Consider the following 24,135-nt stretch of genomic DNA (forward strand, 5'->3'; position numbering starts at 1 on the left):
AGGTACCTACACCTTACATCATCAAATAAGGCGCTATTAAGCAAAGTTGAGTAAATTTCTTACCAGGAGAAGATACATTTCCGTTGACACATAATTACAACATGCAGACGATTAGCAACTCCTGGTATGTTACAGAGTACATGTTACATTATACTGTCTCATTTAGTAGTAAATCAGGCACTTAGTAGTGCAGAAATAACAGATAATACGTGCATGGTAATTCATCACGAAACAGTCACAATGTTCATGATGGGTTAGCTTAAGTCCTGCAACATGTAAAGGCGACAGAGGAACTCTTGATTCCAGTATCCACTAAACAATAAGCGACAGTAAAAAGCCCAAACTAGTGTCCCCTTGTACCCCCCCCCTCCCCACCGGATACCTAAACCGTCAATGGTACACATGATTCCACAGGTCTAGCTATGGAGTATGAATCTTTGTGCGGGATGAGCTAGAGAATGCCGGCTGTCACATAACATGTCTAGTATGGAATGTCACTACGTGAATCCATCTCCTCATCTCCCTCCCGCAACGTAGTGTCTAGGAGCCCTGGATCAGGATGTTCTTCATTTTGAAAATCATGCAGTATGGCGTCCCAATAGGTTGCAATGCGGTACTTACACCACCCTTAATTATTCTCCCTGTACAGCATGGCACTCTCGGCCTGGGCCCATATCAAGGGCGATCCCCACCCGTCAGCTAGTGACAGTGGCTCAGGTGATTTCTAATGCCGCTTGATGACATTTAGCTGTCAGAATGCCCAAATCAAGAAAGTGAGCGGTGACCCTATGCTTCTTTCCCCTATGAAACAGAGCCAGGATACATATTTCCCATGTATGTAAAGCTGGGCATCCTACGCAGGTGGACAGCTGAGTTGTGATGCCTTGCCAATAAGCGCGGAGGAGCGGAAAAGCCCGTAGCATATGGACTAGGTCGGCGTCGAGCAGTTGATATCTAGGATACTCGGCATCAGAACGATTAAAATAACGGTTTATTTTAGCAGGTGTAAGGAAGGCTCTGTGGATAATATAAAATTGGATGAGTCGGAAGCGAGTGTTACGGTGGGGGCACAAATTGGACTTTCTAATATGGCTTCCCATTCGTTGTCCATGTAAGGATTAGATTAAGTCCCCCTCCCAGCGTTGCTGTAGTGGTAGGATCTGTATTGCCGTGTGAAAGCTTAAAGATCCCGGAAACCAGTGTGTGAGGTGTCTGTCTGGTCCCATGATATGCAGGTATTGTATTGTGAGGGTTGTTGGGGGTTCCTGCAACATATCACCCCATTTGTTGCCCAGAAGTGCAGTTAGCGAGTTATACATGAGGAATTGGCTAGTCTTCCTTCACCAAGGAGTCACAAGGAATGAGGGCATTGTCCCTATAGAGGTCCCCTAGGGAATGCAAACCAACCTCTATCCAGTCGGAGAGTTCCGCAGTGGTGACGCATCTCAGGTGTGCCAAGCAGTTGTAGGGCCGGCTCGTACGAGACGTCTTTCGCTTAAGCTACAGGCAACAACGGTGCACATAACCATGGACAGCAGCGACTCAGGCGGCTTCCCGCAAGTGCATGGGCAGTTGAAGAACCGCTGAGAAAGACCGGGCTGACAATAGCATGGCAGTGTCAGTCAGATGCAGTCCTGCCAATCACTTTGCTACCCATTGAATCTGGGCGGCAAGGTAATACTGTTCCAGATTCGGCATCAGGAGTCCACCCTGGTCTGTGGGCAGCTAGAGTTTTGACAGCGCCACCATGCAACGCGAGTTACTCCAGATGAATTACCCCTCCCCAAGTATGGTCATAATTTCAGTTTTGGTAAAACAATGCCTGCCGCCAAAGCAAGGGAATTTAAATATGACAGTGGTCCTCAAGTTCCCGCCGTGGTCTAAATTAGCCAAAGGGTGATAGTGTGGAATTTTGAAGCTACTTAAAATATGAAACATGTGATATTACAGGTACTTTGGTATCATAATGGAAAGCTTCCTAATTCTTTTAATTTAATTTCATGCAGATTGGGTTAAGGTACCCACGTTGTTGTCACATGATATATCAATTGTGTGTGGAGCCGTGGAACTCAAAATGAAGTATCTAGTTGTCAATACCGCAGCATAGTGGCTAAGTTGTGTTTTCATGAAGCTTTCACCTGCAATGGAAGTAGCTACAACATGACATTTATATTAAGTAGATGCATTGATCACCTAGTATAATAAATAATCACTTCCTCGTTTCTGTCTCACCATCCAGCACATAGCAGCAAGCTCAGGGAGTGGACAAGCTGACCTCGAAAGACTGACCTGTATCCTGGAGGCCATTCCACTCATCAAATACATATGCCTTGATGTGGCAAATGGATATTCTGAACACTTTGTGGAATTTGTTAAAAGTGTACATGCCAAATTTCCAAATCATACAATTATGGTAGGTCCTGTTATATTATGTTTTATGCTGCAGCATCGTACCTCATGTTTTAGTTTGTTAATTTGTGATTTGTTTTGTATAGTATCCTCTTTTACAAATATGTTATGATGTGGTACCTGATATATAGTGTGCTATGTTTCATGTTGCACTGTGTCATGTTACAATGCAAGTTATTATATGCTGTATGTGTTATTTTATACAGTTTTTGTTCAAGTATGTTATGCATTTTTTAATGCCATTTTTTGACATACCACTTGATGTTGTGCTTTGTTACAACCTATGCAATGCTACTACTTTTTATGCTACACTTTATTAAACATTGTGTACTTTCATTTACTGGTTTACTTCATTCTACATTTGTGTAGTTCGGCTCTGCCACATTCTGGTTTAGTGTACTCTACGATAAACAAACTACAGATCAAGAAACAACTCAGAGAAATAGATGAAGAGCAATAAACTTTAGAAATTGCATTACTCAATAATATTAATTAAAGAAGAGCAGAAGATATGGAGGGAGGAGGAGAGGTAGAAAGTCAGTTAGATTGGTAAAAGTGTGCGAGGTAATACGAGTTGAGAAGTGAAAAAAGGTTGCTACTAGTTGAAGGGGTGTATTTTACTACTTTCTGGATCTTCTTGGCAGCTCTTGTGTTCCACAATGAGGAGGCTGGGCCTGTACTGGACAATACTGGATACTGCTTAGAGTTATATCACCATCTATTTGAATTGGTTTGGTTGTTTAAGATAGAGGTTAAATAAACTGAGAACCCTTCCCTTGAAGCACGTGTCTGAATCCATTATGTGGCTCAGCTTTTTCCCTGTTGGGCAATTGTATTGGATGTCACAGAGAGGCCAAATGAATGAGAAGACAAGTGTCACCATTATCCAATATGCAGTGCATGGTGTCATATGTTAATCCAGTGGAATCTTCAGTGCTACAGCCTTAATGAAACTCATATTGATAGCCTGCTAAGAGAATGTTGTTTAGAACAAATGTGTCAAGTTGCACAGAATCCTACTTTTTCCAATGAATTTGAAAGGCATGGTTGACTAGCGAAAAGTCACTTATTGTTGAGTTGATTCGGATCGGCATCAGTAAACAGATAGGTTCGTTACCATCACTTACAGGAAAGTAGAGCGTTGTTCTTGATTATTGGTGAGAAAGGAAGGGTATTGGACTCTGCTTTATTTTTTAGATCTTTAGTGATGAAGAACATTTGAAGGTCCAGACATTTGATATTGGATGGGAGCATGGTTTCCTGTTGTTGGGCCCGATTCACAGAACCAACTTAAGACAAAATCCTAAACTTACTACCATTTTGGTATTCTCAGAAGGCACTTACTCATAAATGAGTAAGTGCCTTCTGTGAATACCAAAATGAGTAAGTGCCTCCTGTGAATACCAAAATGAGTAAGTGCTTTCTGTGAATACCAAAATGGTAGTACGTTTGTGATTTTGTCTTAAGTTAGTTCTGTGAATCGGACCCGTTGCGATTTGGTATTTAGTGAGTTGTTTAGGTCTGTTTGTTTTCTGCATGCTTTCTTGCAGCAAACACACTTTGACAGATATAATATCATTCTTGTATTGTTCCCGCACCTTTTACGACTGATAGATGCATTGGAGATTAATCCGACCTTCACATTCTTTCAGGCTTACAGAGGACTTTCCCATTTCTGGAGTAGCTCATTTTCGAACCATGGGCTATTGGTTCTCATTGCAGATTTTTTTTTTTAAGAAGAGTGATTTTAGAAATAGTGTTTAGTATCACTTTATAGGTCTCGCCTTGCTATCAGCGAGACTATTGTAAGGGGGTTTTAAAAGTGCTCCCAAAAAGCAGATTGGATGGCTAGCACGCGCACAATCACGCGCATCGTGCCGCCATGCAATCCGTTTGGCATCGCACTTCAAAGGGTCCGCTCCCCCGCCTGGAATGCGCTCCCCCGCCCCCGCCAAGCGCGCGCGCCACGCTCCGCCGGGCTTGTTTAATTAAGCCCTGAACATAACAATGCTTGTTCTACCTACAGATATCGGCATAACCCTTATTGAAAAAGAAATGTTTTGACGTGTCAAGGTTTCTCGATTTTTAAGTCCTTGTCAATTCTTTCATTCCTAATGTCTTTTCTCTAGCACGATTTGGTTTGAAATCAGACACAAATCAGCTTCACAAAAAGAGCATTTACATAATTAGCAGACTGAGTTCACATTGTTCTTGCATGCTTGGTGCTGCACCGTGCCATAAGGTACTTGGTATAGGCACACAATACTGCTGGTCTCAATGTGTGTGGTGCCGAGCTGGTCACACAAAGAGTCAAATTCTTGTCGTGACTCGTGAGGGGTGAAATATGCTGCAGGGGGCTTGCTCCACTGAACTGGAACAGCCGGCTTTTGACACAGCTGCCACATTCACCATAAACGACTTTCACTATACCACCATGACCCACAGCGCTTTCTTTTAAACACTCTTTATGACCAAGCAACAACTTTCCATTATCTTGGCTGACCCCCATCCTGTTTTCGTGACTTGAAAGGAAACTGTGTTCATTTGTAAGGCGCAGTTTATTTCCATTCCCGGCAAAAAGAACTAATGTTGACTAGCAGGCGAAATCGCACTTTTGGTTTCAGCCAATGAAACTGAGGGTTCCTATTGTAAACACTTGCAGGATCGAAGTGTCGGGCTCGCATGCTGCATTTGATCTAAAGAGATTTACAACGGCACTGACAGAAAAACAATGTTTAATCTGTTCCTCAACCTGGAATTTCCGTTTTCACTTTAAAGCACAGCATACACCCTCAAAGTCCCATTAATTGTACCTTCAGTTTTCAAAGTAGCAAACCATTATAAAATAAAAACGTTGTGGAATTGTTAAACTCAGTCAGAGAAATGTGCAGATCTTTGCTATCAAACACCCTCCCATCTCCATGTCAAAATACAAAATAAGCCCCCTCCGACTCATCTCCAACCTGCTCCTGGAAAATGTCAAACCCGTAAATAATCTATTATCTACAGGCGAGACACACTAACGTGTAATTCTATGGGCGGGTAAAAATCTGAACGTATTTGTAAACTTCGCAATATTTGCCGAGGCTCAAAAAATGAATAGAAGAAAACTTCAGCTACAAGTAAGTTTGTGATGCATAAACTCCACAGAATCCTATATTGATGTTCTGCCCCCACCCACGCCCTCTTTCTTTCTCGTTCTTTGCTTCTCCTCCACACCTCCCACACTCCACCCCTCTGTGTCGCTTCTCCGACCCCCTGCCCCCAACCCCACCGACATTGCTTACCCACAAGCCGAGCACTCCATATTGTTTCCCCCACCCTGGCCCTCTGTGCTCCTTCCGCCACCCAGACACTCCATGCTGCCACCATCAAAGCTAAAAGAGTACACAAGCATTTGCAATGCAGTAGGTCTCGCATTTACACGAGTTTAAGCTATTAGCATTGTAAATGACAATGCCTTTTATTTATGTTCAAAAAACAAAAATAAATGGCATTGTCATTTGTAATGTAATGTCAATAGCTCAAACTCGCGTAAATGCAAGACCTATTGCATTGCAAATGCTTGTTTCCATTTGTCAAATGTGGGGTTATCGTCCAGCTAGCCTTGAAATTCAGGTGCATTCGTCTTAAGTGGCTTAGCTAGTGCCTAGTCCTGAAGATGGCTGGATGCTATTTTTTTCAGCTGCCTGAGTGTCAGGTTAGTAAGACTTGGAATTCTTCTACAATTTGATTTTGAACAGGACGACACAATGCATCAGCCATTCCACTTCACCAGGCTCTACACATTCTAGTTTAGGTAGATCGCTGCTTACCAGGTCAACGTGTTGCTTGTAATTTGAGTGCTGCCTGAGGGTGTTTTGGGGGTCATTTTCGAGAAGTCGAAAAGGCCAGTATTATTCCCCCAATTAATGTTGAAATCCCATACTTATATATTTTGAGCAGAGACGGTTTGCTATGAAGTTACGCAATCAGATTGTTTAGCGATGAGATTTAGTCCAACTTGGAAGGGAGTGACATAGTTGTTAAAATGAAGTGTTCCAGGCAATGTTTAGGAATTCTAAAGAAAGTCTTGTTTTTTTTTTAATAGGGAAAAGAGTTATGGTGTATAAATACAATTCCATTTCCATTATCTATTCTGCTATCTGCCCTACAGATGGAACACATTTGAGGAACTAAACCTCAATTATTTCTTGTGAGAAGTGGTGTTGCAAGGCCAAAAGCCATCGTGCAAACAAGGGAAGTGGCCCACCACCCCATTAGAGCATGGTAAAAGCAACATAATTGTGGTGCAGAGGTTCATGAAAAACTCTGGTGCCCCTGTATCATTAATATCTACTTCCTGCCCATGAGTCTGCATTCAGCCATGCTTCAGTTAGCAAAAGGAAGTGCAATTTGTGCTTGTCAATGGGGTCAGCTATGGAGCTGTGGTATGAATTTGCTGATCCGTGTAGACCAATATTGTTACTAAACCTTTGCGTCACCTTGCATCATGCAAGGCACTGCAGGGCAATAAACAAAGGCTAATTTGGAATTTAAAAAGCCATGCAAGTCCTGATTTGCATGGCTTTGTAAAAATGCCACGCAAAGCAGCTGCTTGCGCTGCATTATGTTACATTTCAACTTGGGAGGTGTTCCATGGGTGGGCATGGGCACCTCCATGCATCCACCCATAGATTTTGATGCAATCCCAGATTTACTAAAGCTAGTAAACCTGGTATTGTGCAAAATGCTAAGCCTTTCCCAGTGAGGCCTTACGTGAAGAAATATATTTATTTCTCCTTGTTATTTCCGTATTCCCTATGTGCCTCATTATGCAGGACACTTAGAAAGAGGAAAATGCGTCTAAAACAATCCTGCCTGTAACACAGGCAACCTTGTATATGTTGCAAGGGTGCCTGCACAAGGAGAGAGCAGTAATGCGCCATAACTGCCCTCTACCTTTTACGCAACTTTACTTGCTGCCCTGCAGTGCGTGAAAGGTTTGTAAATATGCCCCAAGTGTTTCTGTGTAGGAAGTGGTTTATTTGGGATTTTTGTTTTGGGAGATGTATTATATTTAGGTTTGCCGTCCAGTTTTTTTATTTGCTTATATTATACTAACACTTTACACAGCAACTAAATAAATAATTAAATATATTGCACATGATTGCTGTGCTCAGTTGGCAGTGAAGAAAAATGTAGGGGCATATCAACAACAGACGGCGATAAATATTGCAAAGCGCGCTTAGCGCTTTTATATTTATCGCCACCTATCGCTGTAATTTATCGCCCGGATAAAGCGTCATCAACAACGCGTTTCTCCAGGGCGATAAATTATACATCAAAAGTGGCGTTATGCGGGAATATCGCTGTTAATCCAGCGATATTCCAACAGCGATAGAAGAAATCCTGATGATAGGGAGATGTGGACTCAGCCACTGAATCCACCTCCAATTGCATAGATAGGGTAGTCATAAAAAATAGCAGTCTTAAAATACCGGCGATAACAGCGGTTAGCGCTGTTTTTTATATCGCTATGGGTGTCCTGGGCCGTATTGTAAATATAGAGGACAGTTAGCGATCATTTTCCCTTAGTTTATGCAGGGAACGCCTACTTTGCATCTCATTAGAGATGCAAAGCGAGGCGTGAACTAAACGGGAGCTGAATCAAGGAAACACGCGATAGCGTGTCCTTGTAAATAATGCGATATAATTTTTGCCGCTTTTCGCCCAAAAACGGACGCTAAAGCGGCGATAATTATATCGCCAGCCCTTGTTGATATGCCCCGTAGATCTTTACGGTTGCTTGAATTATATGTAAAAGGGCACTCGTTATGAATAGTTTGCACTTTGTCTCATTTCGATACTTTAGTCAATATTTTTGAATGCAGTTGTTTTTTTAACTTTTCATTTTGGAAGGGCCAGTAAAATGTAGGTAAACTGCATTCTGTGAGACAGATTTTGGATATTATGCAGGAAAACCTGTTCCTGTGACTTGGACTGCAAACTAAAACAGTTTAAGGTGCTTAGAGTGCAACCTCTTTTTCCCGACAAAAAAACCTATAATTATTATGATGCATTATTATAATGCTGTGGTGTACCTTGAGAGACTCTGTGTTAGGTGCTATTTCACGCTATATTATTCATGTGTTTTATTTTGGGATTTCACGTGTTTTGTGAGTCAGTGTTATATATTTTGTTATGCTTTGCTGCCTATCATGAAATGATGTGCTTCTTGTTTCATTGTACCTTGAATATTTCAAATTACGCTTCTTATTTGACCTCACGAGTTAATTCTTCTTTCAGATATTTTATTGTGCCATCCATAATGCGTGTTATGTTATTAATTGATATGCATTATGATATTATGTTGGACATGTTATGCTGTGTCTTTAATTTATTCTGTTGTGATTTGCTATAAAGTAATACGGCCTTAGTCGTGGCTTGCTGGCTATTTTACTACATAGAATGTGTCAACAGAAGGAAGAAACGGATGTGAAAATGTTCTTTGCTTGGCCTGTTTCACATCCCTAGGGTATTTTTTCCATCTGTGGCTTACACATATATTTGAATCTTCAAGAGAAAAATTCCCAGGCATTAGTTTATTTCTTTACTTCCAAAAAACCACATTTATAATATGATCGCCAGCGCTTGAATATATATAGGACATGACAATCCTCTGATAGCAGTCTAGTTAACTCTTTGGTACTAGTGGTTAAAACACTGAAGTAGCTAAAATCGCTTTGAGAAGCTGGCGTCTTGGTTGCATGCCTGGGCGACGCAGGGTGAGTCCAGATTTACTATACCTTTGCCCCAGCGCAAGGTGGCGCATGGTGCAATCTATCCAGCTCAAAAGGTGTTTTGACAGGAAAGGAGCCTTTTTTTCAGCACAGTAACCGGTTTGCGCTTCTCTTTGTTGCTTCACGTCAAGTGGTTGTAACTGGGGTTGATCAGTGAAAACATTCATAGGTTTTGACGCAAAGCCCAATCTACTAACATAGACTAGTCTTTTTGTCAAAATCTAACACCTACTGGATGCAGGCATTATCAAGGGCAAATATGATTATTTCTAAAATAAATACATTACTTCTGTGCGGCAGTGACCATCAGTCATCAAGTGTGAGGAATCCTTCAGACTTTGTCTAGATTTGGGTATTTGATTGGATGGATATGCCTCTAATACAAATCCTATGCCCCACAGCGCGCTCATCTCTGCACCATGGTGCATGGCTATGAATCGCGCAAGTCAGCCTTATTAGGGTGCTAGCACAGGGGATGACAGCATCAGGCTAAATTTAGGAGATGGCTCTGCATTGTGTTTAACCCTGCGTGCAACGGAGCACAGCAAATTTAGTTGTGTTGCTGTCAGTGGCGGCCACCACAAACAAAGTGTGGTGAGTCGGGTGGAAGGAACACGGGAGGGGTCGCGTCCCACTGGCGAGTTTAGTAATGATATATTAATTTAAAAAAAGAACTTACCAGAAGCCGCCGGCCAGCTACATTGTCGCGCCTCCTCTCCCTTCCTGGTCCCAGTAGCCCCTGGGAGAGACTCCCATCCAATCACCTTGCTGCAGAGCAGCGCTGGGATTGGCCTGAGCAGGCTGAAAAGATGCTCCGCTCAGGGAGTCTTTGAGGTTCTCCAGCCCGGCTCTGGGGAAATCTAAGTGCGCATGTGTGCTTTGGCCGACCTGAGACTGCTGGCCAAAACACATATGCGCACTTAGGGAGTGCAGATAGCACTCCTCTTACCCCTCCAATGCATTCGCCCCGCCCCTCCCTACAGCGCTGGCTCAGAGCCGGCAATGAAAAATCAAATGATGCTAGAACATCGCTTTAGTTTTCATTATCTGACTCTGAGCCAGGCAGTGGGGCGGCGCTCCTCCGCAATTGAGAGCCCCCGCTGGTTGCTGTGCTGCATTGTGAAAATTTGAGTAAATCAGGTTCTTGATTTCAGGGGTGTATTTAGCAGAAGGGGATGCTCAGCATTACCCCAGATGTTTGTGGCTGGTCTGCTTGGAGATTCTGTATTCTGTGTCCGTGTCCTACAAGAAGTCACCACTGCAGTGTGCCTTGGTTATCATCCATTTCAAATTAATGTAATGATTTTATAGTATATTGTTTGCAATGTTTACAACATAATTAGCACATGTCATACATGATAATCCTATGAGCTCATATTATACTTATAGCATCTTCAAAGAAATTGCTGTACAGTGCTGACTTGTTCATTTTTATTTAAAAATACTACTTACAAGGCAGCCTTTTGAGGGCTCTTTGTGATGATAACTACAGCTGTGGCGTGCAGTGTGAGAAACAGGGACTACTCTTGGTGCTGGGTTCCCCTGTTTAATTTACACATTGCAACTATTTATGTGCTTCTTATAGCAACTCACATGGCCTAAATGAAGAGCTTGTGAGCCATCATGAAATCACCCATTCTGCAGGTGGAGCCAAGTCCTCAGCTAGGGATAGGAGCAGGTAAGGCTGAAGCCGGTGTTTGGACAAAATATTGAGTTTTTTATATCGGGAGACTGAAATATCGTGAAAAGAAATATAATGAAATAAAAATATTGTGATGCAAAAATATCGTTGCCAAGAGTACAACATCATTGTTAAGAATATTGTTGTTAATATCGTTTTCAATAATGTAAAATCTGCAAGGGCAGCTACGTTGTGGACAAACGCAGAACTATTGATCATACAGTGGGAGGCTGAATTGCTGAACACTGTCATGATGCATGGTGATAATATGCATAATTAGAATATGTCTAATACTGAAATGCAATAAAGATATTTTTATAAAAATACATAGTTGTAAAAAATATAATTTCTTTATTATGTGTTTTAGTTTCTAAAATTATTTTATGTGCTAATATTGTTTGTATAATTGTTATTATTTTTTTTGTATAGTTTGTAATTTTATAGATTTCGATTTTTTATTTTAATTGCTAATAGCAATTTATAGTGTCATAGCAGGTCGTTGGGATTGTAGGGGGATTGGTTGGGTAGTTAATTAAGTAATATTTAATTAATTAATCCTTTTAACATAAGTGTGTAATGGATATTAATTATGTGCAATATGTAATACTGATTTATTTTAGTTTTAGTTGAGGTGCGGGTTGCTAAGTTTGTAGGGGCATAGGGTGGGAAGGTAATTAAGTAACAGTTAATTAGAAGTTGTTAATAATATTTTAATTGATTATTAATTATGTATATTGTGTAATAACTATATACTTTAGTTATATTTTTAGATGTGGGCTGCTGGGTTTGTAGGGGTCTAGGGTAGGAAGTCCACTGGTTTCCCAACTGTTTATAGTATTTTTAGTAAATGTGTTTTTTGGTGTTTTACATTTGTAATATTTGATTTATTGTCTAACGTTAATAATATTGTTTTGTTATTGAAGTGTTTATGCTTTTATTGTGTATAAATGATACATCTTTTGAATATGTGTGGCCAAGCCCAGGCCACGGCTTCACACAACCACGAGACCTGAGTGGGTCGGCAGCAATGCACTCGCAATGCACAGCGGATCTGGAGGGGCCGTTTTCACTGCCAGGGTGCCTCTTTGAACTTTGTTTGTCCCACGAGGATTATTCACGCTTTTAAGGCCAGCGCCCACTTGGTTATGGTAATTAAGACTTCAAGTCCCATCATGCAACAGAACTACTCACCTGAAATTAATTGGGTTTTAATATGCAAAATAGAGAAGGGACTTCCACAAACAACTGTGTAAAATAAATAATGTTATTAATTATGTTACGTTATATGTTATATAAACGCAAACACACATATATGTATGTATGTGTTTGTTTGTTCAAATAATTATATAATTTTATATATATATATATATATATATATATATATATATATATATATATATATATATATATATATATGTATATATATATATATATATTCACTGAAAAAACCATAGGTTTCAGGCACGTTATAGTTAGGAATTAGCATTTAAAAAACCTTAGAAATTCACTGAAAAAACCATAGCTTTCAGTGGCGTTATAGTTAGCTGGACTTTTCACTCGTACAAAACCATTGAAATTCCCCCGTTATAGTTAGTTCAGCTAACTATAACTCGCGCACCCGCAATGCACTGCTGATGACGTCACATATTACATCACTCATGACATGGTCAGTGACATCACTCATGACATCACTGATGACATCTCAAATGACATCACTGATGACATCATCCTTGTGATAGAGTGGCAGACCTCCTCTCCCCCAATATAACCTTTGATACACACATTCAAAAATAGAAACTACAATTTTCAAAACAATGGACATACCAATATCAGTTACAACGCCATTGCAGGGAGGTGTAAAAAGGGGCACGGCCTGCACCACCTCTCTGCAATGCAGAGCAGTGGCACTTACTAGAAGCACCTGGTGGGCTAGTTAGCCCCCAGGGTCCCTCAGGATTGAAAGGGAATTATTTCCCCAACTTAAAACGTGCCACAGGGTGTGTTTGCACACGTCCCCTCAGGCCCCGTCCCCTCCCTTCACCACTGTGTAAACGCGCCCTGTGTCCCCTTGTATCCTAAGGGTCCCTAGGGTCAAACTAGCCCACTAGGTACCACCAGTAAGCGCCACAGAGCCGCGTTGAATAGAGGTGTAAAAAGGTGCGTGGCCTCAGAACACCTGTCTGCAACGCAGCTCCCTGGCGCATATTGGAGATACCTGTTGGGCTAGTTGGCCCTCAGGGACCCTCAGTATTGAAGGGGAATTAATTCCCCAACTTACAACTGGCCAGGGGGCGCGTTTGCAGAGTGCTGCAAGGAGGGGGCGTGGTCTCCACCGCGATGCCGGTCTTTTATTTATTTTATTTTCTTAAGAAGGAGGGCTGTGTGGCCCCCCTTCTTTTTCTAACTTACTGGCCCTGGGGACCCCATCCCCCAGGGCCTGCACCCTAATTCTTTTTTGTTGAAAAAAATACATTTTGCCCTCCCAAGGCCTTAATCGGCCCCGGGGACCTTTTTAAAAAAAAATTCTTTAGGAGGGGGCTGCGTTGCCCCCTTATCAGGCCACTTATGGCCCCGGGGACCCCATCCCCCGGGGCCGGCCTTTGTTTTTTATTATTTTTAAAAAAAATATATAGAAACACCTAGGACATGCTGGACAAACGGTATGTACCTATCACCATGACGATTTGTGTGATATTCATTAAAAGGCGACTATGCAGAGAATGAATCCACATAGAATGTATTTACACCGCTAGTGAAGCTCTGATGTGTCTGACGCCCTACCGTGCCTAATCCCGGCGCCCCCGCCGGTGGGTACTCTCCAAGTAGACACCCTTGTTGTTTATTTATACAAACATGGGTAGCTATTGACGGGCACATTTAATATACACGCACACCAAGCCATTCAAAGGGGATTCGACAGAAATTCGACCAAACTATGCAAGAAACCCCCCTCACGGTTAATAAATCACACATCCACCGCCGGATGTGTAATACTTTTTATTTTACTCTCTGGAAAGGAGACGAACCTCACTTGAGAGTCACTGCTTGCTCCTGGCTGAGCCCAATGCTGTGTTACACCCACCAGTGCCTGCCGAGTGCCTCACACCTCTGTGTTGTATTCCACCAGCTAGTGCGTATGCTATGACACTCTCTAGCCCATGTGCACTGTGACACCACCCCGTGAATATGTCATGCCACACTTGCCTTCGCACGGGTTATATTGCCCCATCTAACGTGCCTTCCTCGATGCCTATGTTATAACGCACAGCGCTATGCCATACATATTACAATCTGAGATCCATATCTTTGTCACAGTGCATATGCAACGTTACACTTCCAGGCACATATTTTATATTACAACTTTAGAGACTAGTTAGGTTACTCAACACTGCCCTGTGCATATTACACTCCAAGGCGCATATCGTATAGCACGCGCTAGTGCCTGTGCTATCTCACGCTCTCCAATGAATCTGTCATTGCGCACAATGTATTGCATATTATATTTCTCGCCCCGGTTCATCTTATATCACACTTTTTGGTGCATAGTTTATACCATGTACTATATCTAGTTTTCATTTTCAATCGTGCTCTCAGGACTATGTTCTATATAAGACTGCGTCCACCTACCTTTTCACGGGCATTACATTTTGCGATGGGGGGTGGAGGGTCAGGGGGTGTTTCTGCCATGTGAGCCCGGAGTCGCAGTCACAAACGTCCTCTTCTTCCTGAATAAAAGTGAGATTATGCTGCATACTTGTTCATATTTTAAGTAGTTCGCACAGACACACATTTTAAAAACAATAAAGTTCCTAATACCCATCTTCTCTGAACAGTTAGCTTGCTGCCCGATCCACCTCCTCCCTATCATCTGTTGTGTGAATCCATGGACTAGCCTCCTCCCTCCTGCCATGCATGGTCTGATGTGCTGCCACTGCCCTCCATTTAGCATGATGTACCAGTCCACTCCTCCTGCCCTCCATTGCCCAATTCTATGGCCCATCATTGACCTCCTGCTTAGCCTCTGTGCTTAGCTTGCTGCCCCTATTCTCCTTCCCCATGCCCTCCGATGTCTTTGTGCATGCCCCTGCTCCATCCTTTTTGCCCACCATGTTCCATGGACCTGCCACTCCTATCTACTCTGCGTGTTCTGTTGAGCTGCCACTCCCCTCCCACCTGCCTAGCATTGTCAGATGACTGTAACCTGTCCCTGCCACCTCCACCCTGCCTGTCCACTTGCCATGCCCCTATCCCCTTCCTCCTGTCCTCCATGGTCCATTTTACTGCCACACCCTTCTGCCCTCCCTGGTCTGTTGTGCTGCAACTGCTTCTCCTGTCTGCCCCGCGCGGTCTGTTGTGAGGCCCCTTCCCCTGAACTCTCTTGTCTGTGCCCAGGTCCTGACCCTCTCTTCTATCCTCCATGGTCCTTTGTGCATGCCCCTGCACCCTCCTTCTTGCCCATCATAGCCATTGTGCTGCCACTAACCCCCACGCTTGCCATGCATGGTCTTCTGTGCTGCCATGGCCCCTCCCATCTTCCCTGTGTGGTCAGATAGCTGCCCCTGACCCCCTCACACCTTCCCTCCATGGTCTGTGTGTATGCCATAATAGTCTCATTGTTGCTATCTGTGGTGTGTCTTGTTTCTAGTGCCCATCCTGCCTGACCTCCATGGTCATCTTGCTGCTCCTGCCCTGCTCTAATGCCCCCAGCCCTCTGTTTCCATGTGCAGACCCCTATTCCCTCCCTCCTGGCTTGTCTGTTCCATTGGAATGCCCCTGATCCGTCCCTCCTGCCCTTTATGGTCTGTTATGCTGCAGCTTTCTCTCCTGTCTGTCCATTATGGTCAGCTAGCTACCATTGCCTCTTTCCCCTCTGTTCTCAGTTGTCCATGTGCATGGTCCTGTCCTGCGCGGTGTGTAGTATTGTGCTGCTGCAAACCCTGATGCCTGCCCTGTAGGGTCAGTTTGGTGCACCTCTCCATGTCCCTCCTGTCCTCTGTTATCCGAGTCCATGTCCCTACCCCAATTCCTCCTGCCTACCATGATCCAATGTACCATACTTGCGAACATTTTGAACTTGGTAAGAGGGAGATTTTGAAAAAAACTGGGGTATTGATTTTCCCCTTTGAGTTACATTGAAAAAGAGGAGATTGTAGACAGGAAACAGATCAAATAAAGCCCATTTGAGCTTAAAAACATTGGACGTTTCCTGGCTGAAACAGGTCTGTTGGCATGTATGGTTGTAATACCACTGCCTCTTCCTTCTGCCCACAATGGTCTATTATATTGCCACAGCCTCTCTTGCCAGTCCTGTATTGTTGGTTTGTTGCTCCTGCCCCCCTTTCCACTGCCCTCCATAGTCTGTTGTGCTGCCACTGCCCTTCCTGCCTGCCCAGTGTGGTCAAATTGTTGCCTCTGCACTCTCCTACCTGCTTTCAATTTTCAGAGTCCGTGCCTCTGGCCTCTGTCTCTCAACAGTATCCCAATGAACAACTAGATTGCTAACATTCTATATTTATTACAAAAGTGTGGAACGCCTGACGTCATCTTGATGTAATCAAAACTGTAATACCTAGAGTATTTCCTTTAGAAATTACATATATGAGAGGGTCTTATTTGCATCAAAATTATGGTTAGTGCTCTAAAAAACTAAAATGAGGACATATTTTCAGAGTTTTGAAATAGCGACAAAGAACTTTTAAATTATTTGTAATCTTTATGTTTTTTTATCCAGTTCACCACTGTTGCACCTAGGGGAGAGGATGTGGTGTTACTTCCAGAGCTGCAGACTTTGCAACTGGGGAACCAGGTTGGAGTTTCTGCTTCAGCTCAACATTCTGTGATTCTGGTCAAATCACTTAATCTCCCCATGTCTACAACCAAAATGAATTTGATCTTGTGTGATGTAACCAAGGCTCATGTAAAGCACTCCAATACCTGACAAGTCTCCACTATATAAAACTGCAAATACACAAAAAATAAGTGTTTTGCACACTTCTGTCATTGGGCTTCATGTGGGCTACATCTGGGTGATATTTGTGCTGCATTTTGGCTCTTTTGTCTCTGGTGGCCATCTTGGGAGATTTATTTGTTATGAAGTTTCCTAATTTCCTCATTTACTGCAGTCTCCTTAGTAGGAAATGCTTTCAGTTTTTTACTTTGATTCCATCAAGAAGGTATTCAGATATGTCACACATTTGCCATAAATTCTGAATGTTAGCACTCTAGTTGCTCATTAGATCACTGTAGTAAAGCTACTGCTCACCACGGAAGTCTGCTGCTGGTATTAAAATTGCATGTTTCAGTCTGCGTATCAGAATTTATTAATCAAATAGAAGAGGATTTGAGAAGTCACTCAAAATGTGCCCTCATTTTTCTTTCTTCAGCACTAATCATAATTTCTATGGCAAAATGAACCCCCTCATTGTGTTCGTTTTTAAATTAAATGTTTTAAGTGTTACCAGTTTATTCCAATCAAGATGGCTTCAGGTGTGCCATACTTTTGTCATAAGTAAGACAGTAAGCGGTCTAGTGGTTCTTAAGAACACTCTGGGACATTCTGTCATTGGGCTATACTTGGGCTACATCTGGGTGATATTTGGGCTCTTTTGTCTCTGGTGGCCATCTTGGGAGATTTATTTGTGATGAAGTTTCCTAATTTCCTCATTTCCTGCAGTCTCCTCAGTGGGAATACTTTCAGTTTTTTATTTTGGTTCCATCAAGAAGGCATTCAGATGTGTCACACATTTGCCATAAATTCTGAATGTTAGCACTCTAGTTGCTCATTAGATCACTGTAGTAAAACTACTGCTCACCAGGGAAGTCTGCTGCTGGTATTCAAAGTGCATGTTTCAGTCTGCATGTCAGAATTTGTTTATGAAATAGAAGAGGATTTGAGAAGTCAAAATGTGCCCTAATTTTTCTTTCTGCAGAACTAATCATAATTTCTATGGCAAAATGAACCCCCTCATTTTTTTCCTTTGTAAATTAAATGTTTTAAATGTTACCACTTTATTCCAATCAAGATGGCTTCAGGTGTGCCATACTTTTGTCATAAGTAAGACTGTTAGCGCTCTAGTTGTTCGTTAGAACACTCTGGGACATTCTGTCATTGGGCTATACTTGGGCTACATCTGGGTGATATTTGGGCTACATGTGGGCTCTTTTGTCTCTGGTGGCCATTTTGGGAGACTTATTTGTTATGATGTTTCTTAATTTCCTCATTTACTACAGTCTCCTCAGTAGGAAATACTTTCAGTGTTTTACTTTGATTCCATCAAGAAGGCATTCAGATGTGTCACACATTTGCCAAAAATTCAGAATGTTAGCACTCTATCCCGATCACGAGCTGTATGCTAATTGGCTGTAAACACTCCAAACCAGGAAGTGTTGGCAGCCATGTTGTGCCTCGATAGAGCCGAGGCACAAGAAATCAGTCATACAAGTGCGCAAAATGCAAAAAAGGGGGCAGGGTGGAAGCACCCGGACCCCCTAGGCCTGCTTTTTTTTTTTTTAAACGGGAAAATTCAAGGAGGATTAGCAGATCCAGCCACGGGGAAAAAAAATGAAGCGCGGGCTGCCGCCCTTCGATACTATTTAGCCCCCAGGGGGGCTAGGTCCCGGGGGCAATGGCCCTGGGGACTGCCACCCCCCGGGGTTCTACTTAAGTGTGATTGCGGGGGGCACCCTGCCCCCCGCAGCCCCAGTGACCGCCACCCCCCGGAGCTTCTTAGTTTAATGTTGGCGGGGCCTCTAAGGCCATGACGGACCCCCCAGCCCCGGGGACCACCACCCCCTGGGGCTTTGTAAATTGTGGGAGGGGGGCCGCGCAGCCCCCCTCATGGAGCATTGTCATGGCCGTGGGGACCGCCACCCACCAAGGCCGGCTCCTGCAGTGTCCCTGGGTGCCCACCCCCGGGACACTGTAGTTTGCTATGGCAGGGCGAGAGCCTCATGGCTCCCGCCCTGCCTTAGCAAACTTGGTTTGGATTTTGAAAGAGAGAGCAGGGAAACCTGCTCTCTCTTTCAAAATGCAATCCAAATTGCTTTTCCACACGGGGAGCTGCATCTTAGCAGCTCCCCATGTGGATAAGCAATGCCGGCTCCTGAGGGACGCGGGGAGCCGGCGGGACCGTGGGGAGATTGGGGACCCCCCCACAGTCCCCAATGGAGAGGGCCAGCCCTAGTGGATGGGGTCCCCGGGGCTACAAGTGGCCCGGGAGGGGGACCACGCAGCCCCCCTCCCCAAAATGTTTAAAAAAAAATAAAAACAAAGGCCGGACCCGGGTGATGGGGTCTCCGGGGCCATAAGTGGCCTGAGGAGGGGGGCAATGCAGCCCCCCTCCTAAAGAATAATAAAAAAAAAAGGCCATGCCCTGGGGCCGATTAAGGCCTCGGGAGGGGGGCCACGTGGCCCCCTTCCAAATTTCTTTTTTTTTTTTAATTAGGGGGAATGCCCTGGGGGTTGGGGTCCTTAGAGCCAATAAATTAGAAAAAGAAGGGGGGCCACACAGCCCCGCTTCTTAAAATAAATAAATTAATAAAATACCGGCATCGTGCCGGAGGCCACGCCCCCTCCTTGCAGCACTCTGCATACGCACCCCCTGGTGCATTTGCAGATGGGGAACTAATTCCCCTTGAATACTGGGGGTCCCTGGGGGCCAACTAGCTCACCAGGATGCGCCAGGGGGCTGCATTGCAGAGAGGTGTTCTGAGGCCACGCCCCTTTTTACACCTCTCTGTAACGCAGCTCTGTGGTGCTTAATGGAGGTAGCTGGTGGGCTAGTTGCACCCCAGGGACCCTCAGGATTCAAGGGGAGTTAATCCCCAACTTAAACGCGCCACGGGGGGCGTTTGCACAGTGGTGAAGGGAGTGGGCGGGGCCTGAGGTGACATGTGTGCAAACACGCCTTGTGGCGCGTTTTAAGTTGAGGAATTAATTCTTCTTCAATCCTGAGGGTCCCTGGGGGCCAACTAGCCCACTAGGTACCTCCACTAAGCGCCACGGAGCTGTGTTGCAGAGAGCGTGGCCTCTGAACACCTCTCTGCAACGCAGCTACATGGCGCATACTGAAGGTACCTGGTGGGCTAGTTGGCCCCCAGGGACCCTCAGGATTGAGAAGGAATTAATTCTCCAACTTAAAACACGCCACAGGGCGTGTTTGCAGACAAGTCACCTCAGGTCATATACATATATAAAACATATTTGATTTTCAGAAAAACACACATTCACTGGATGATGTTATCAGTGATGTCATCAGTGATGTCACTTGAGATGTCATCAGTGATGTCATGAGTGATGTCACTGACCATGTCATGAGTGATGTAATATGTGACGTCATCAGCAGTGCATTGCGGGCGCGCGAGTTATAGTTAGCTGAACTAACTATAACGGGGAATTTCAATGGTTTTGTACTAGTGAAAAGTCCAGCTAACTATAACGCCACTGAAACGTATGGTTTTTTCAGTGAATTTCTAAGGTTTTTTAAATGCTAATTCCTAACTATAACGGTCCTGAAACCTATGGTTTTTTCAGTGAATATATATATAAATAGCAACACATATTAGTGGAATTTGTTTAATTTATATTAGATTAACTTTTTATTTTAAAATATTTAAAATTTGCTACTTGAAACTCTGTATTAAAAAATCAATAGTTTTGTATATATTTGGATGATATTAGTGTCAAGGATTTTTTTTCTCGATATTTTGGTGCTTACCATTATATATTTCGGTACACTATGTTTTTGACAAGATATTTGTGTCAAAAAGTATTGTTTATGTCGATATTGTGTCAATGATCTGCTGAAGCTACAGCAATATATGTCATAGGTTCTTTTTAATCACTTCATAGCTCATAACGTGTATTTGTAAAGTACACATTCACCCAAGGGTATCATAGTGCTGAATCTCAGAAGAATACCGCCGGGATTTGAACCTCCGACCATGAGGTCGAGCACAGGCCCCTACAGTAGACACAACAGTCCACTAAGCCAACAGACCCTCCTATTATGGCTCAGCTGGGGCGGTATCACACAGGGAGATGGGATTGCTTTTGCATTTTTGAATGGCCCACTATTATCACATCTGGCAGTACCTTGGGTAGGGGTACACTAGGCCTGATTTTATCATCAATCCCATGAGCTCAAAAATGCAAGAGTTAGATTCAGCATTAAGATGGAAGCCCAAGTTCAAATTTATTAAACGCTTGTGGGGGCGCTCGAGCAATGCAGGGTGGCTCTTTTGTAGTGTAAACAAGAGCACTGATCTAAAGTGGGAAGTTAGAAGAGCAAAATGGGACAAGTAATCCCCATAGTCAAAAACGTAATAGCAGTAGGTATAGTTACCTATAACAAACCCAAGATGATAATAGGTGTCAGAAAGCTGCCAGCACACCTCTGCATATTCAGCAGTGGTGTGACTAGGTTGTGAATATTTAACCCAGATTGTCCCTCATCTTTTGAGTACCATTCAATCAATCACTCAATCAATCAGGGGTTTGTATAGCGCGCTACTCACCCGTGAGGGTCTCAAGGCGTTGATGGGGAAGGGGTGGTAGAGCGGCTCCGGATCAGTCGAAGAGCCAGGTCTTGAGGTCCGTCCTGCCCATTGCTCATATTCACTTCAGCTGAAATGCAGAGACAGGGATAACAAAAGAGGAAGAGAGAGAGAATGAATCACATTAATGTTATAATGTGTTAATTTGTTTTTAGGGGCACACTGACACCTCAGGTGGTTCCTTAGTGGTTGGAAAAGCCACATACACTTGTGAGCCTGGTTGTGTTGGGTAACAGAGGAAAGAAATATCATTTTTAGACATCTAAATGGCCTATAGATTTCTTAATGCTAAAGGAATATTGTTTAAGAGTTTTCCAGCAATGTTGCAGATGTCCATTTTCCAAAGGGAATTTCTTTTGGTTTTCTCAAGTAGAATAAACAACTATCCGCTGATCCATATCCTGTCTTTGGGTGGTAATGATGCAACTAGTCAGTAAAGGACTTTTATCAAGTTATATAAAAGGCCTGGTGGCTAGAGGAAGTACTTATTTATGCCAGACTTATTTCTGGAGCCAGGACACTCTTGCTGCTGATTAGTGGCAAGTGCTGATGAGCCCAAGCCCATGGCAATCATTAATCATCAGTTAACAAGTACTGTACTGAGGTGAGGCTTGGCACTGTAAAGCCAATGAGTCCTCACACACTGGCACTGGGATGTCCAGGTGACATCTCATAGTCACACTCAATATATAAGGGAGAGTATAGAGAGACTGCAGTGGAGCTAGCCACACTCGCAGTTGCCTCTAATTGGTTGACTGTCCTTAATGGAGAGGCTTAGCTTGGGGGAGCCAATCATACAAAGTCCTATGTCTTCGCATTATGTCCAGTTGCTCTCAATGCTGCCCAAGCCCTGGGGCATATTCACAAACAAATTTCAGAGCGAGCAGCGGCACCAAATTCAGCAGCGCCTCGCTCTGACAATTTTAAAACTCAGGGATGCGCCATATTCACAAGAATACAGCACACCCCTGCGTTTCTCCTAGTGCTGGTGCAAAAAAAAGCAGCCTAGCGCCAGTGCAAGCAGCCTGCCGCCATGTGAATGGCGCTGTTTTTGGCACTGCCTCAGCCTTGTATATATGGGACAGCACCAAAAAGCAATGGGTGGTGCGGTGGAACGCCCACAGCAACACAAATTGCACGCTCCTTTGCCTCAGAGGACTGCAACGGAAAAGGCATATTTACAAGGTTGTGTTAAGCCACCTTAAGTGGCTTAGCCCCACCTTGTAAAAATCGGATAAGGCGCTATGCCACCGCTGCGTCAAAAAAAGTGAAGCTCCGGTGGCTTATGGGGCTTGTTAAACATGCCCCCCAATTTGTCCAGGTGCCTCACGTGAACCCCCTTCCTCCTTGAATCAGGGCATCACAGTGCAAAGGTGGCATATGGTGTATTATAAGACTGATTACATCAACAACCACCACTGCAGTTTGGTAAGCAGAATGAAATATGCAAGTCATACACCAACTTACAATTATGAACATCAACACTTAACCATACTTTAGGGGCAAGTACAGGAAGAAGAAATGAAGCCACTTTCAACCACTTTAGCTTAAATAATCTGCACAAGATCTGCCCCAGACACAAAACAAAATCAGTAAATGAGCTTGTGTAATTCACCCCCACTCACTAAACGTAAAGCTGTAATACTTCTCAAGGTTTAAATGACCACAGTGCTGAGGAAGGCCCATCATTACTACAATCCCTCAGAGCAGCTGACACATTTTGGCCATACTAAAGATAAGTCCGAAACAAATGAAGGGGCATATTAACAAGGGCCGGCGATAAATATCGCAAAGCGCGCTTAGCGCTTGCATATTTATCTCCGGCTATCTCTGGAATTTATTGCCTGGTTAGCACGTTATCAACAACACGCATCGCAGAGGCGATAAAAATTCCAGAGATAGTGTGGATATCGCCGTTTTGCATTGGCTTAAAACAGCGATATCCTAGATGATAGGGCCTGTGGTCTTAGCCACAGAATCCACCCCCCATGTTAAATATGCCTTAGTCAGGAATTTAACAAATGTAACATTTCTGCGTTAAGGCATACTTAACGCGATTTAAAAAATCGCTACCCTTCCTTGTTAATATCGTGAAGCTGCCTTCGCGATATTTTCCCTGGTTGGTTTCACAGCCACTCCTACTTTGCATCTCATTAGCGATGTAAAGTTAGGCGTGCTGGAAACGGGCGCTAAGTCAGCAAAACACGCAATAGCGTGTTTTTGCTGATAAGGCAATGAAATTATCGCCGCTTTTCGGCCGAAAACGGACGCATAATTTCATAGCGCCACCTTGATAATATGCCCCGAAGACACTCAACAACATAGAGCCAAGCCAAAAATATAATAAATGATATAATCCTTTCTTTTCCACTTTCTCTTTGTGGGAAGTACATTAACTTGATCTAGGACAACCGAAATGAACTAATGTAAAGTAAATACATTTAAAAAAAATCACTTTCCGTAGATCCCCCTGTTTGTGAAAAATGAAAACATTCAATGTTCATGTATATAAATATAAATACAGTTGTTAAGTATAAAAAAGAGTAACACTTCGAGATCATGGTACATTGTATTCTGCATTCATAACATTATCGCCCAGGTTTGTGGTCCTTCACACCAGAACCTGGGCTTCTATTGGAATTCTCTAGGGCATATTATCAAGCCCTTTATCACCGTTCTTAATAATATGGCCCATAATATGAATAGATG

At 43.4% G+C, this 24,135-nt stretch overlaps 1 protein-coding gene across 1 annotated transcript in view; it reads left to right on the forward strand.

Annotated features, from left to right (window-relative positions):
* Positions 1-24,135, forward strand: part of GMPR (guanosine monophosphate reductase) — a 337,850-nt gene that overhangs the window by 187,004 nt on the left and 126,711 nt on the right. The window contains exon 4 of the mRNA XM_085607036.1: positions 2,240-2,413. Within this exon, the coding sequence (XP_085463162.1) occupies positions 2,240-2,413 (174 nt within the window). The remainder of the gene's footprint in view (positions 1-2,239; positions 2,414-24,135) is intronic.

Source organism: Triturus cristatus, chromosome 5_2, assembly GCF_964204655.1.
Source record: "Triturus cristatus chromosome 5_2, aTriCri1.1, whole genome shotgun sequence".
NCBI lineage: Eukaryota > Metazoa > Chordata > Amphibia > Caudata > Salamandridae > Triturus > Triturus cristatus.